The following is a 15,903-nucleotide window of genomic DNA, read 5'->3' as shown; positions in this document are numbered from 1 at the left end:
TTGGTTTCTAGGAAGAACCAAGATAGCACCGGAGCCTTGTACCTCCCAGAGCTTGGAGCTCTGGAATTTGTTTTCTTTCTGCTTAAGGAGAGGCCATGGAAAATTACTGGGAACACTAGTCATTAATACAATAGACTACAGAGCTACAAATATGTGTGAAGAATACAGAGAACATATAAAAGAAAAAAAGGCAAAGTCTAAATGGCATCAGATGGATATCCATGAGGCAATAAAGACACAAGGGTTATTGATTTGTTAGAAATCCCAGAAGTGCCTGAGAATGGTCACACAGGAATTGGAGCTTTTCCCCCCCCCAAAAAGGCAGCAGGATCAATAACCCAAATGAAGTGCATCTACACCAGCACACACAGCATGGACAACAGGAAGAGCTGAAAGCCATGGTGCAGCAGGAAAATTATGACATAGCTACCATCATGGAAACATAGTGGGATGATTCACACAACTGGAAAGCTGCAATAGATGACTATAAACTCTTCAGAAGCAACAGGCAAGGGAGGAGAGGTGGTGGGGTAACCCTGTATGTTAGGGTATTGAAAGACCCCCGAGCTGTTCACCAGTCTTCACAGAAGTAATTGTGAATGCCAATTTATTTCTATCTTTAGCACACCTTTTATAGGGTTCTACAGGGTCTGCAGGCAGAGCAAGTTACTATTGGCTAACACACAGTTTACATTTTTTCTCTTACACACAAGGATATTGTTTTGCTTTACTCTCTCTTCTGCATGAAGGTTTCAAGGACTTTATCCCTTAATATCACGACTTATTTCAAAGGCTGGTTTGTGCATACAGGCCTTTACTAATATATAAAATATAGCAACAATTCCCCCTTTCTCTTTTTGCACAAACCAGGCTTTGGATAAGATAACATACAACTTAAACTGTCATCTCAATTAACACTATAAGTAAAGTCCGTCCCCCTTCTAGCACAAGAGACCTCAACCATCTAGTGATGCCCCAGCTGGCGAACCAACTTCCGATGGGATCACTATCTTCTTTCAGGGCATGTAACCCATCCTGTAGCTGTTGTAGTTGCTCATGGATGGAAGCTGAATGATCAGTAAGACCCAAGCAGCACATGCCTTCAAACTCCTCACAACCATGTCCTTGTGCTAAGAGCAAAAAGTCTATACTAACATAGCAATTACTACACAGGCTAAACACTTTATCTTAAACTATTATCTAATTACTTTTAACACAGGTGTTTTGGTATATGTGTAGTCTAAGCGTGAAAGAAATTTGCTAAAAGGGTAAACATACAACTACAGTTTGCTTTATATACAGTTAAATGGAGTCTCTACACTTTTTAGATCTTCTACAGAATTTCTCCAGCATGATTCAGTCCTGGAACGTTCACTGCTCTCGTGATGTCAGCTGGCAGCTGATCGGTGACTGAGGGCTTTGATGTTCAAGTTGTTCTTCAAATCCTTCTAAATCTTAAAACAAAGGATACCTGAAAATTGGTAGAGACACAACATCATAATAACAACATAAAATCTCTGTTGGCAACTGTCTGTTCAGACACAACTGTGTCCTGACAGGTCCACTTCTGATCCATGTCTGGAGTACCAAGGCTGTGTGATGACATCTCTGTTCACTGGATCTCATGTGTTCAGAGGCAGACAGTCTGGTCAGATGGACAGGTGACCTCTTTGAACCTGCCAACAAAACACAGACACTTCTCTCCTTGAAGTTAATGAATTACACTAATTAAATGCTTTTAGGGCATCAATCTCCCTCGTCTTCTTAAAAAAAATAAAAATGAGATGTACTTCTGTTATAAACAACAACATCAACACAAAACCATATACACAATTAATAAGAACTTATACTAGTTAAAAATCAATTAAATCTTAAACATTATTAATAGGGTATATAATATAAAACTACTATTAATTACTAAAACACTGCACTAGCATCCCATAGTTAGCAAACAAACAGAAACAAAAAATCAGTGAAGGATTGGATCATCACCTCCAGAAATGATTCTCCAAGCCCACTTCAAAATTGATCCAGCTGTCATATTAATAGGGTCAAATTGTTGAGTCAAAAAGTGACTCAAATACTGATTTGGGACAGAAAACATCTGGATCTGCTGGCAAACATTCTGTCCAGGTAAAGTCAAGGCTTGGCCAGGGCCTTAGGCTTTAACCTGGAAAGATGCCTCTTAACTCATTTCTAAAACAAGGTTCTCAATAGTAGCAGCTATGAGATGCTTACAGCATAGCAAACTGTTAAAATGCATTTGTACAAAGCAAATGATCAGGAGCCTTAGGTACCAGACCAATTAAACCATGCAGCAGTTGGTTTAATCTGAAGCCTCTCCTATGGCAGCTGATCCTCAGCAATGGTACATCTTCTTAAAATTCTGGAAACACTGAAAAATAAGAAAACTATAACAAACAAAAACTGCAGAGATTGCAACAACCAATAGAACTCCCGATGAAGTCAAGGGTGTTACAGACTGCATTCACTTCTATCCACAAGCAGGTGTTCACCAGTGTTCCATCACAGCTGTCTCAGCTGTGGCCATCCTCTTCACTCTAGGAAAACAACTATACTTTGCAGTTTAAACAAGTGTCTCCAAGAAAACATAAAACAATTTCAATCAAACAATATCTAAACTCAACAATAATTATATATGACAAAAGGAAATAACAAACTTAACCTTAAAAGAATATCTACGTTAGAAAACTTAACTTAAAAGCATTCAAGCCTAAACATTATAAAACTTGACTATCCTTAATTCTATTAGCACTTAATCTATATTAAATGAAAACATAACTTAATCTTATTCTGTTACTACAAAAAAGCAACTAAAAGTTTAATATATACCTTTTAAACACAATATAACAATAACATGGATTCACTATAAAGATTATAAAGATGTAGCAAACTCATCACAATTCTATGTCATCTAGCTTTGAGAATAACCCACAATAACTGCAAATGTTACTAAAAAAACTTATTCATAGCAGGAATTTGCCTAGTATATGCTTAAATTAGTTAGGATGTTAAAGTGCAGTTTTTCTAGAGAAAAACCACCACAACAACATGGGATTTGGCAAGTTGCCATCCAGCTTTTGTAGCACTTTTCAGAAACATTAAGTCCAATTTTTAAACTAAAATCTAAAATTAAAATTGGTATATATGCAGTTATATGTGTTTTATATAACAAAAGGACTCACATTAAAATTACCTTATTAAAATTGTGGAAAAAACAAGCAAATAGATAATATATACTTTAACTTAGCTTTGTCTTATACAGTAAAATTCTCTTGACTAATTATTTTTTAAACCACAAATCTCTTCTGTAGATAACATTAATTGGAAGAAGGTTTTCCTAGAGGTTGTAAATCACACCATATTTTAACCTTGGGTTCTAAAACCAATTATTGCAAGGCAACTTCTGGTAATATTCACCTTAAACACTTTTTCTTTTTTTTTTTTTTTTTTTTAACCTTCAAAGAACCACAATAATTTCTCTAGTAAAACTCTAAAAACTGCAATTGCATAAACTCATAATTACTTAAAACACAAAATTAACTTTACAATGGTATATAAAAACATTTTGAAAACCCAGTAAATCACGACCCTGCAACAAACCAGGCACCATCCCAGTGCCCCCCCCCCCCCAGAGAGGGAGCGGGGGGGTCAACCGCCCGCTCCGCCGCTGCTGCAGCTCTGCTCTTATCTTTCTTCACATTCTCCACATACTCTCGCAGCGAGGAAAAACGGAGAGAAAGAAAAAAAAAAGCCTCACAAAGTTAACTTTAACAAATGCAGTTTTTTCTCTCAATCTCTCTTGTTGTTCCCTGATAGAGGAAAAAAGGGCACGATTTTGGAAAAGCAGGCGATTTTACACGAAAAGTCTCTCACGGCCAGGTGCTAACAACGGCGATCATTGAGGTTTATCGGCTTCTAATTACAAGGATGAATTTTGAACTAGATACCATATAGTTTGAGATTTTTTGACTAGTTTGTCTCTCTTTGAAGCTGTCTGAGCCACCTGTTTCTGCTCAGTTGTTTCTGTAATTGTTCAGAGTGGCCTTGGAACTTTTCTTGCGCTGCTTCTACCCCCAGGGTGCCTTTGTTCTCTGCGCCCACCTCGCTGCTCCCTCATTTCCCCCTGGTTTAGGTGGAAACCAGTCCAAATCCGGCTTCTTTTCTTCCAGGGTGGTAAAGATGGAACTTAAATAAGGTTGTAGTGCTAAAAGTGACTCCAAAAATGAAGCAAATAGTTCTGGATGTATCACATCCTGCCATAACTGAACAGATTCTGTTCGTTGTTTCAGCGTTTGCTGTGGAACTTTTTTTTCTCATTATTTTCTTCTCCCTAACTCTCCCTCCCTCTCTCCATGGGCAGCATAGATAGGAGTGCTTGCCCAGCAGTGGGAGGTAAAGGCATCTGCCGCTGTGACGCAGGTAGAATTACGGGGCTCACAGCTTCAGCATATCTCACTTTTCTGTTTTTTAAGGTATTAATTACAATCTGCCAAGTTCGACCGAGAAACACAGTGTCCTTGCTCTTTTCCGTAATTGCCGTTTCCCATATCAGAGCCGATCAGTCCGTTCTTGCACCGCAAAAAGCAGTGAGCACTGCAAATGCTCATGACAATTAGCCCATATAATGAGCATATCCAGGTCCCTTTCCTGGGCTGCTTCGCCTCGTTTAACGAGGATGCTGAGAAGCAGTTTATCTGCCGCCGCAAATCCCACATCCATGCTGACGGCAACCCGCAAGAGGGAAGGTTGCGACCCTTCTACAGCGCCCTTGCCTGCCTGGGCCCCCCCCAGCAGCCCTACTTCCACGTCTAACCGCTCCGCGTCTCACCGCGCTCAGGCTGCCTATCTGGTGCCGATCCGAGCCCACGACGATTAATGCCCAGATCCACTCCGCTGACTCCAAAGCCCCTCTGCCCGCAGGGGTGTCTCTGGTCGGAGCGCCAAATATTGAAAGACCCCCGAGCTGTTTACCACTCTTCACAGAAGTAATTGTGAATGCCAATTTATTTCTATCTTTAGCACACTTTTATGGGGTTCTACAGGGTCTGCAGGCAGAGCAAGTTACTATTGGCTAACACACACAGTTTACATTTTTTCTCTTACACACAAGGATATTGTTTTGCTTTACTCTCTCTTCTGCATGAAGGTTTCAAGGACTTTATCCCTTAATATCACAACTTATTTCAAAGGCTGGTTTGTGCATACAGGCCTTTACTAATATATAAAATATAGCAACATTAGGGAGTGTCTTTATTGCCTGGAGCTTAATGGTGTTGGCGATACAATTGAGGGTTCATGGGGAGGAATCCAAGGGAAGACCAACAGGGCAGATATCCAGGTGTGAGTCTGTTATAGACCACCCAACCAAGATGAAGAGGCAGCTGACATATTCTATAAGCATCTGGGAGTAGTCTCACAATCGTTAGTCCTTGTTCTTGTCCAGGACATCAACTTACCAGATGTGTACTGGAAATACAACACAGTGGAGAGGAAACAGTCTAGGAGGTTCCTGGAGTGTGTGGAAGAGCTTCCTGACACAGCTGCTAAGACAACCAGGGGAGGTGCTCTGCTGGACCTGCTGTTTGTGAACAGAGAAGGACTGGTGGGTGATGTGGTGGTCAGAGGCTGTCTTTGGCACAGTGATCACAAAATTATAGTTTCGGGTTCTTGGAGAAGTGAGGATAAGGGTCAGCAAAACTTCTGTGTTGGACTTCCAGAGGGCAGAGTTTAGCCTGTTTAGGAGACTGGTTGATGGAGTCCCTTGGGAGGCAGTCCTGAAGGGCAGAGGAATCTGAGAAGGTTGGACATTCTTCAAGAAGGAAATTCTAAAGGTGCAGGCAGTCTTCCTGTGCCAGAAGACAAGCTGATGGAGAAGACCAGCCTGGTTGAACAGAGATCTTTGGCTGGAACTTGGGGGAAAAAAAGAGAGTCTGTCATCCTTGGAAGAAGGGGCAGTCAACTTGCAAGGATTACAAGGATGTTGGGAAAAAATTAGCAGGGCCAAAGCCCAGCTAGAACTCAATCTGGCTACTGCCAAAAAAGACAATAAAAAATGTTTCTATAAATATATCATCAACAAAAGGAGGGACAAGGAGAATATCCTTAGCTGGGTGTGTAGGAAAGCATAGTGATAAAGGATGAGGAAAAGGCTGAGGTACTCAATGCCTTCTTTGCTTTAGTCTTTTATAACAAGGCCAGTTTGTTCTCTGGGTGCCCAGCCCTCTGAGCTGGAAGACAGAGACAGGTAGCAGAATGAAACCCCCACAATCCAAGGGGAAATGGTCAATAACCTGCTACCCCATGTGGACACGTTCCAGTCCTTGAGGCTGGATGTGCTCCACCCAAGGGTACTGAGGGAACTGACAGAAGTGCTCACCAAAACACTTTCAATCATTTATCAACGGTCTTGGCTAACCAAGGAGGTCCTGGAAGACTGGAGTTTAGCAAATGTGATGTCCATCCACAAGAAGGGTTGGAAGTACGATCTGGGGAACTACAGGCCTGTCAGGATGCCAGGGAAGGTAATTGACCAGATCATCTTGAGTGCCGTCATGTGGCACCTACAGAACAACCAGGGGATCAGGCCCAGCCAGGATGTTTTTAGGAAAGGCAGGTCCTGCTTGACCAACCTGATCTATGACAGGGCAACCTGCCTAGTGGATGAGGCAAAGGCTGTGGATGTTGTCTGCCTGGAGCTTAGTAAAGCCTTTGACACTGTCTCCAACAACTTTCTCCTGGAGAAACTGGCTGCTCATGGCTTACTGTTGGTTGGGTCCATAAATTTGCAGAGAACACAAAATTGGTGGGAGTGTTGATCTTCTGGAAGGTAGGAAGGTTCTGCAGAGGGCTCTGGACAGGCTGGATTAATAGACTATTCAGTTCAATAAGGCCAAGTGCCGGGTCCTGCATTTGGTCACGCCAACCCCCTGCAGTGCTACAGGCTGGAGCAGAGTGGCTGGAAAGTGGCCCAGCAGAAAAGGACCTGGGGGTGCTGGTCAACAGTCAGCTGAACATGTGCCAGTGTGTGCGCAGGTGGCCAAGAAGGCCAGTGGCATTCTGGCTTATATCAGCAATAGTGTGGCCAGCAGGACCAGGGCAGTGATCATTCCCCTGTACTGGGCACTGGTGAGGCCACACCTCGAATCCTGTGTTGAATTTTTTGCCCCTCACTACAAGAAAGACATTGAGGTGGTGGAGTGTTTCCAGAGAAGAGAAATGAACCTTATGAAAGGTCTGGAGCTCAAGTCCTATGAGGAGCTGCTGAGGGAGCTGGAGGTGTTTAACCTGGAGAAAAGGAGGCTCAGGGGTGACCTTATTGCTCTCCACAGCTAACTGAAAGGAGGTTGTAGCAATGTGTGGATCAGTTTCTTCTCCCAGGTAACATGTGACGAGAGGAAACAGCTTTAAGTTGCGCCAGGGAAAGTTTAGATTGGATATTAGGGAAAATTATTTCACGGACAGTGTTGTCAAGCTGCCCAGCGAAGTGGTGGAGTCACCATCCCTGGAGGTATTTTAAAAGCTGTGTAGATGTGTATTGGCGATTGAGAGAGACTGGGACAGCTGAGTGGTGATCAGAATCCGAATTTACTGTGGGCTACATATGCTTATATAGCATTTTAGGAAGGCTAGTAATTTTTTACTACAATGATTGGGTTAAAGATCATACAAACAAACTTATATATTTTTGCAACATCTCTTCTACTTGATTCAATCTTCTTCCCTGTTGCCATCTGATCCAATCTTCTTGCAATCTTCAAATTTCTGTTTGTTCTTACCAAGGCATCCTGATTATCAAATCTCTTATGCTAATCAGGTCCAAAGTACTTTCTGTCTTTGCAATAGATATGGTGCTTAGGGACATGGTTTAGTGTTGGATTTGGCAGTGCTGGGTTGTGGTAGGGGTGGTAGGACTCAAACTCAGAGGTCTTTTCCAACCTAAACATTTCAATTATTCTAAATAATGCTTGTCCACAGCTGTTTATTTAAAGTAGAGAATATCAAGTGTTAGCTTTATTATTACAGTGGTAATGTTCAGTATGAAACTTGTGTGATGTCTGAAAGAGACTTGCATGCTCTATAAAATCATAGCTGTCCAGTGTGTCAGGTCACCCAGATTGTTTCATAAAGGGTAGAAGCATGAAGAGCAGAGTTCAATGCTTTAAATTTGATGTTTCTTTTTCCCAACACTGACCAGACTTGAAATCGCAGCCTCAACCATCCCCAGTTCTAAGCCATCTGACCCAGAGACAGCAACAACAAACACAGACAGCCCCTGTTCCTTCTCCTGGGCTGGAGTCCTCCTCCCAGGTAAAACTCCACGAGCCATCACCAGTAGACACCTCTACCGCTGTTAGCAAAATGTTACAGCTCCCCACTATATCTATGGATAACCAGGAAGTGACTGCCCATCAAACCCAGCAGAAGCAGATAAAACCACCAAAACGGAGGATAACTCCAGCATCCAAGGTGGGTAATTGAGTTTGTCCTTAGTAAACATATAATACAAAAGCTTGTATCAGCAACAGTATGGCCAGCAGGACCAGGGAAGTCCCTCTGTACTTGGTACTGGTGAGGCCACACCAGTGGCCACATTGTGTCCAGTTCTGAGCCTCTCAATTCAGGAAGGATATTGAGGTTCTGAAGCAAGTCCAGGGAAGGGTAATGAAGCTGGTGAAGGGGCTAGAGCACAAGTCCTATGACGCGCAGCTGAGGGAGCTGGGGGAGCTTAGCCTGGAGAAAAGTAGGCTTGGGTCGACCTTCTCCCTCTCTACAACTGACAGGAGGATGGAGCCAGGCAGGGCTCGGTCTCTTCTCCCAGGTAACAATTGACAAGACAAGAGGAAATGGCCTCAAGTTGCACCCAGGGAGGTTTAGATAGGATATTAGGAAAAATTTCCTTATGGAAAGGGTTGTCAAGCATTGGAACAGGCTGCCCAGGAAGGTGGTGGAGTCACCATCCTTGGAGGTATTTAAAAAACATGTAGATGTGGTGCTTAGAGACATGGTTTAGTTATGGATCTAGATAAATGGTAGGGCTTGATCTTAAGGGTCTTTTCCAACCTTAATGATTCTATATATAAAGTTTCTAGGAAGAAGGAAAGCAAAGACCATGGTCTGTTTCTTGTTTATAAAGCAGGAAATTCAAAACTTAATAGTTTTTATGTTCAAAATACAGTGATGTCTTTTCCAAGCACATATCTAATTGTCCTGTGTGGAAAATGACTGTTGCTATATGATTTTTGGATTGACTTAGTAGCCACAAGATGAATATTGGCTGAGGGGGATGATCACAGATGACACTTTGATATTGTAGAATAGTAAAGCTTACCCTTTGAGCTCCAGATCAGGGCACAGAATCAATGAATTCATTTCAGGTTACAAGAATGTAGTTAATTTATGTAAAGTGGGGGGTTGTCACAGATCTAGTTAGTAGCAAAGGCTGAGCCAGTAACTGAAGAAGCCTGTAGTTAAGGGAAAAGAGTGTAAGTTACTTATATCTTTAATACAGATAGTGCATGCAAAGGAATTATGTTGGGTTTTTTCCTCCTTTAAGATTCCTGCCTCTGCAGTGGAGATGCCTGGATCAGCAGATATGACAGGATTAAATGTTCAGTTTGGAGCTTTGGAGTTTGGATCAGAGTCTATGCTCACAGAATTTGGATCAACTTCAAGCAGTGAGAATACCAGCCAGGCAACCAACAATAGCTTGTATTCAAAATCTGTCAAGTATGTGTGAGTTTTCCTCCTGCATTCTTGCATGTCTTCTTTAAGGGGTCAAGTTTGTGCCAAAAACATCAAGGCACAATTGCCATGTAATGAGAGGGGGAAATATGATGACATGTAAGGTGAACATGTGCCCAGGTGGCCAAGAAGATCAGTGGCATCCTGACCTGTATCAGGAATAGTGTGGCCAGCAGGGCCAGGGAAATGATTCTTCCCCTGTACTTGGCACTGATAAGGGCACACCTCAAGTCTTGTATCCAGTTCTGGGCCCCTCAGTTCAGGAAGGTCATTGAGGTGCTGGAGTGAGTCCAGAGAAGGGCAACAGAACTGGTGAAGGGTCTGGAGTACATGTCTTATGAGGAGCAGCTGAGGGAGCTGGGGATGTTTAGCCTGGAGAAGAGGAGGCTCAGGGGGGACCTTCTTACTCTCTACAACTCCCTGACAGGAGGGTGGAGCCAGGTTGGGGTTGGGCTCTGCTCCCAGGGAGCAAGGGACAGAACAGGACAAGAGGACAGAGTCTAAAGCTGTGACAGGGGAGGTTCAGATTGGACATTATCAGGAATTTCTTCCCAGAAAGGGTGATTAGACATTGGAGTGGGCTGCCCAGGATGGTGGCAGAGTCACCATCCCTGCAGGTGTTTAAGGAAAGACTGGATGTAGCACTTAGTGCCAAGGTCTGGTTGACAAGGTGGTATTTGATTACAGGTTGGACTCAGTGATCTCAGAGGTATTTTTCAACCTAACTGATTCTGTGAAGTGTTTTCTGTGGATGACATCTTAAAGGAGAAATTTATTTTCTAATTACAATCAAAATCTCCCTGGATAGGTCAGTGTAAAGCTGGAGATGACATGAATGTATATAACCTTATAATTAAGCTACCCTTTATAAAATTTCTATTTTGTGTTTAATTTTCCAGATTTTCAAATTTGTTTGAGGGTTTGTTCCTCACAACACATTTTTTTTCTGCTTTTTGATCCAGGAGAGATGACCTTTGTACCATATATGTGTATTAGTAGATTGGCACCAGATAACAAATCTGATGCTTCTATGGGATGAGAAAAAAAGCCAGTCTTTCATTATGCAGAACCTCTTACTGAAATGCTAAAATGGCCAATGATAAATGATGATAAATGCCAACATACTAGTAACCCATTTTTTCTTCCTTATTCATTCAAAAATTGGCTGCAGTAGGAAGTTTCCCAAAGTTAAATTAGAAATATTATTAAAAATGAACTTTGACATTAATTTCTAGTTCTGTAAACTAAAAAAAAAGCTGTTTAGAAAGTAAAACAATCCTGCATGTTTTAAAGTATTTTTCCTCTTTGAATAGTTCTGTTAGACTGTTACTTTAATGACAGAATTCTGTTGTTAAAAGAGACTGTGTGTTTCTCATCATATACCAGATTTTATGGATCTACTTGTTTAAAAAAAGTTTATATTCATTAATATATTCTTTGAGATGTTGAAAATAACATGACCAAAAAACGTGCTTGTATGTAAACTCTTGTTTTGGTTGGGCTGGCAGGACAAAGATGAATGGTGCTTACTGCAGCTGATGGTTTTGAAGCAGTGATTACTGGTGACCAAAGTAAAATTATATATTTTTTTCTCATTATTAGATTTTCTAGTATAAGTAATGTAGATTTGACTGCATGTTTAAGGTAGTTCTAGATAGCTATATAGGAGCTGATATTTTCACAAAGGTATTTGAGATGTAGTTTGCCATGTTGATAAATAATTTTTACTTTTTCCAGTGATCCTTTGAATACCTCTCTGCCAATATCCAATACAGTACAGGAGTCCACCTACACAGCCTCTGATGTCAGTTCTTCCAGTCTGACCTGCTCATCCCAGAGCACTAGCCCAGTAACAACTTCCTCCTATGAGCAGACTTCTGTGCTTGGTAGGATAGTATACCAAAGCTCCATGGCTCCATCTGAACCAACCCCTGTTGCAGTTACAGTGAGTGAAATTCCAAAATAAGACTTTGAAAAAAGGGAAATATTCTTATTGGTGTTAGATTTGTATTACCCAGATATGTTAATATTTTAGCCAAGCTAAGTGATATTTTTGATTCCCAAGTCCACTCTTGTTTTTTTTTTTCCTATTTTGTAGCCATTTCTTGTATATGGGATATAAGAGCCTCTGCTTTTATGGGTTTTGACATCTTAAATTGCTGTTTGACCTTTATTCTCAGTGACACTTAACATTCTAGTTGAGTTTCCTTCCCTGAAGCTTAGTTTTTAAAAAAGGAACTATCTCTGTATGTAAATATCAGTCATGGTATTTTGCTATAACTTCACCATTTCTATCCAAAGGTATATTATTTATTAAATTTATATGGCACCTAGAAAATGGATCTCAAACTGTTTGTGGCCCTTCCAGCATTGCACTTTTGTTGGATTTAAACAGCAGTTGGAATTAGTTTCATATTTTATTTCAAAAAGTATAAGGAGAGATCTAATCTGACAGAGAGTCTCAGGAGATATTCAAAAGCACCTACTCTATTTGTACATGGAATGTAGGTTTGTTTTAAGATAATTTATTTTATCAAATATTTAAGGAACTTGTGAGATTTTGTAAGTTTATTTACTCCTGGCCTTTGTTATGTAATGGCTCAGTCACACTTGTCTTCTGCACTAGCTCGTATTTACTGGTGAGGATCAAGCATAGACTATCCACTTCTGTACTCCAACGTTATCCAAAAAACAACTGGTGCCTCTCAAGTCTTATCTTTCAATGGAAAAAAATTGGCGTCTCTGTGTAACTTGGATAGTTAAAATTGTGAGTTGCATTAGATCAAAAGCACAACCATTTCCTATATGTTATAGCAATTCTTTCTTTCATATCGGTGTGAACCTGAAATTTATGTTATATACAGTAGATGGGATGGTCTCCTGCTGATGGGTGTATTATGGGCAGTATATGGGATTCTGTATGTTCAGTACACCTCACACTTGAGACAACTTTATTATGTGGTTTTGTTAAAGGCTATAAAATAAGTTAATTTTCTGTCTTTTTGGTCTTTCAATTTAGAATGAATATGGAATTTTGCATGAAGCATGTTTTGTGTGTGGTTTAGTCTGAAAATTTAATATTCCTATTTGATAATTTATTCACCCATTTCTCCTTTGTTTACAGAATGGGCACAGCAGTGTTAGAACACAGGCAACTCTTGTCAGTAAGTTTACAAAGCTTGGTTGTACACAGGGCTTTCTGATCTTTCCTTACTACTTGCTGTGTGCACAACCATAGTACTGATGTCTGGTTTAAGGTTTTATATTGTTCTCACTGACTCTTTTGAGTTTATTTTGTATTTCCATAGCATATACTACTTACTGCTTGACTAAAACTGAAGTGTGAAAACAGCTCTATTAAATCTACAAACCTAAGCAGTCTTAGAATTGAAGAAGCTGATTTGTTGCTGTTTTTTCTTTTTAATTTATCTGCCAAAATTAGTAGAAAATAAAAAAATATAAAATTAAAAAATAAATATAAAATTTATTAGTAATTCTTCCAATTCTTAGTTGGGAAGCTGTGAATAGCATTTAGCTATAATGACACAAAGTCACATTATCTGAATGCACCTCTCATTGGGTGTAGTGCTACTTGTGCCCTATTAGAAGCCCATGGGAAATAAAGGTGACTAACATGCTCCCTCTGCCATGTATCTTGCTCCCTTGCAGTGGAGTAAGAATAAAATAATACTGGCTCTAATACAGGCGTTACTGTTATCTTCATCTTGGCCAGGTTCTAATGTGATATTTTACTTGTAGCATCCCTACATCTCTGTTCCTGGAGTTAAAATAATTAAATTCTAGTATTCAGTCTTCTGACCTTTATATGCTGCTCTGTGGAAATTTTCAAGGGCAGCAGTGTGAATTAACATCTTTTGGAATTCCAACACTTTAAGTCTGTCTTCCTCTTAAGCATCTCTTCAGGTAGGTCACTAATAGTCACAGCTTCTCTGGGCCACTTGTGCCAGTGCCTCACCACCCTCACAGGGAAGAATTTCTTCCTAATATCTAATCTAAACCTACCCTCTTTCAGTTTAAAGCCATTCACCTCTGTCCTGTCACTCCATGCCCTTGTGAAAAGTCCCTGTCTAGCTCTCTTGGAGCCCCTTTAGGTACTGTAAGGCTGCTACAAGGTCTCCCTGGAGCCTTCTCTTCTTCAGGGTGAACAATCCCAACTCTCTCAGCCTGTGTTCACAGGAGAGGTGCTCCAGCCCTCTGATCGTCATCTTGTCCCTAATCTGCACTCACTCCATCAGGTCCACCTCCTTTCGATGTTGGGGCCTCCAGAGCTGGACACAGTACTCCAGGTGGGGGTCTCATGAGAGCAGAGTAGAGGGGCAGAATCCCCTCCCTCAACCTACTGGTCACATTGCTTTTGATGCAGCCCAGGATACACTTGGCTTTCTGGGCTGCAAGTGCACATTGCTGGTTTATATTCATTTTTTTCATTCACCAAGATCCCCAAGTCCTTCTCCCCAGGGATGTTCTCAGTCCATCCTCCACCCACCTTGTATTTGTGCTTGGGATTTCCCTGACCCAGGTGCAGGGCCTTGCATTTGGACTTGTTGAACTTCATGAGGTTTGCAGTCCCACCTTTCAAGGTCACTCTGGATGGTATCCCTTCTTTCCAGCATGTCAACTGCACCCCACAGCTTGGTCTCATCAGGAAACTTGCTGAAGGTGCACTCAATCCCCCTGTCCATGTCAGTGACAAAGATGTTAAACAGCACCAGTCCCAACACAAACCCCTGAGGAACACCACTGGTCTCTACTTGGACATTGAGCCCTTGACTGCAACTCTTTGAGTGTGACTGTCCAGCTAACTCCTTATGCACCGCATGGTGCACCTATCAAATCCACGTCTCTTCCGTTTAGAGACAAGGATATTGTGCGGGACAGTGTCAAATGCTTTGCACAAGTCCAGGTAGACGATGTCAGTTGCTCTTCTCTCATCCACCACATTCAGTCAGTGGGAACTTCACTGGACTGCTATGACTTCCTCAAATATGATGGATAGTGTCTTAGCCACTTCCTTTGCCAGTTCCCTCCAGACCCACAGATGTATCTCTTTAGGTCCCATGGATTTCAGGTTCCTTAAATGGTCTTGAACCTGATCTATAGAATTTCCTTCTCTGTTGTCAGTTAGCTTCATGCTTATTGCCAAGGCCAAGACTTCTTGATTTCTGTTTGTATAGCAGTCCAGCAACCTGACTTGGGTCATTTAGCGAGGGAAGCAAACCAGTAACTTGAACAAACTGTGATGTGTACCTTCTGAGTGTATATGTGAATTTTCTTTTGTGACCATTCTAAGATTGTCTTTACATGCGTTGCAAGTTAGTGATGATCCACTGGCTAGTGGTCTCTGATGTGGTATGGAAGCATGGCCCAGCAGAAGGCAGGGCTCAACTCTTTTATTGGTGAATGAGTGCCTCTAATTCTGTGTATTATCTTCAGAGAACAAGAGATAAGTGTAGAAGCAGCTGGGTATTCTGTTGGGCAGTAGAGTTGTTCAGTGTCTTGGTATAGTGATCCTTTGGAAAGGTACATCTATGGTAAACAAGTTCTACTCTGTGTACCTGAAAAAGCACTATTCATGCTTAAAGCTTTTTGTTATCTAGGTCACATAAAGTTAGACAATATTTGACAACTCTTTAGCCATCAAAAATACTTAATGCTGTGCCCAGTTGTGGCCTTTTATCATAGCTTCTTTTATTCTACTGCATTAAACATTTGACTTAGTTCTCCAAACTGATAAGTTGTATGTGCCCTTGTACTCCAGTGATCCAAGTCTTAAACATCAAAGGTGCTGTGTAGGTTGCAATGAAGAAGCAGAGCTGTAGGTAAAAGCAGATTTGTACAGCACAAATGACTTCTGTTTGTGGAACCAAATGCAAGGAATTTTAAAGTGAGGATTGACTTGTGAGCAAATGGTAGTAATCCAGAGAGTGGGAGGTGAAGTGCAGAAGACTAGTTTGCTACACATATAGCATAGAAAATTATAAATCTACTGTAGGTGAAGAGCCTAAAGGGAGAAAAATTATAGTTATGTTGCTGTTTGAATTTTCATTAATAGCCTGATTCTTGATACTGTTATTGGTTCTTAATGGTCAGGTTTTTGTAAACCAAGGGGAGAACACT

The 15,903-nt window shown here is 41.2% G+C and overlaps 1 protein-coding gene and 1 non-coding gene across 12 annotated transcripts in view; both read left to right on the top strand.

The window, feature by feature from the left end:
• LOC131592130 (ubiquitin-associated protein 2-like) overlaps positions 1-15,903 on the top strand; it is a 216,174-nt gene that overhangs the window by 137,417 nt on the left and 62,854 nt on the right. For 10 of the 11 annotated variants that reach the window (XM_058863421.1, XM_058863417.1, XM_058863420.1 and 7 more), the window contains 4 exons: positions 8,219-8,490; positions 9,578-9,750; positions 11,503-11,710; positions 12,890-12,929. The exons of the other annotated variant lie outside the window; for it this stretch is intronic. In XM_058863421.1, the coding sequence (XP_058719404.1) occupies positions 8,219-8,490; positions 9,578-9,750; positions 11,503-11,710; positions 12,890-12,929 (693 nt within the window). The remainder of the gene's footprint in view (positions 1-8,218; positions 8,491-9,577; positions 9,751-11,502; positions 11,711-12,889; positions 12,930-15,903) is intronic. 11 annotated transcript variants of the gene reach the window in all.
• LOC131592534 (small nucleolar RNA SNORD121A) lies at positions 9,187-9,269 on the top strand. Its single transcript, XR_009280652.1, has one exon. It is a non-coding gene; the product is annotated as a small nucleolar RNA SNORD121A (small nucleolar RNA).

This window comes from Poecile atricapillus, chromosome W (genome assembly GCF_030490865.1).
Source record: "Poecile atricapillus isolate bPoeAtr1 chromosome W, bPoeAtr1.hap1, whole genome shotgun sequence".
Lineage (NCBI taxonomy): Eukaryota > Metazoa > Chordata > Aves > Passeriformes > Paridae > Poecile > Poecile atricapillus.
Note: the sequence above shows the minus strand (reverse complement) of the source record. Positions and strands in the feature narration are given on the sequence as shown.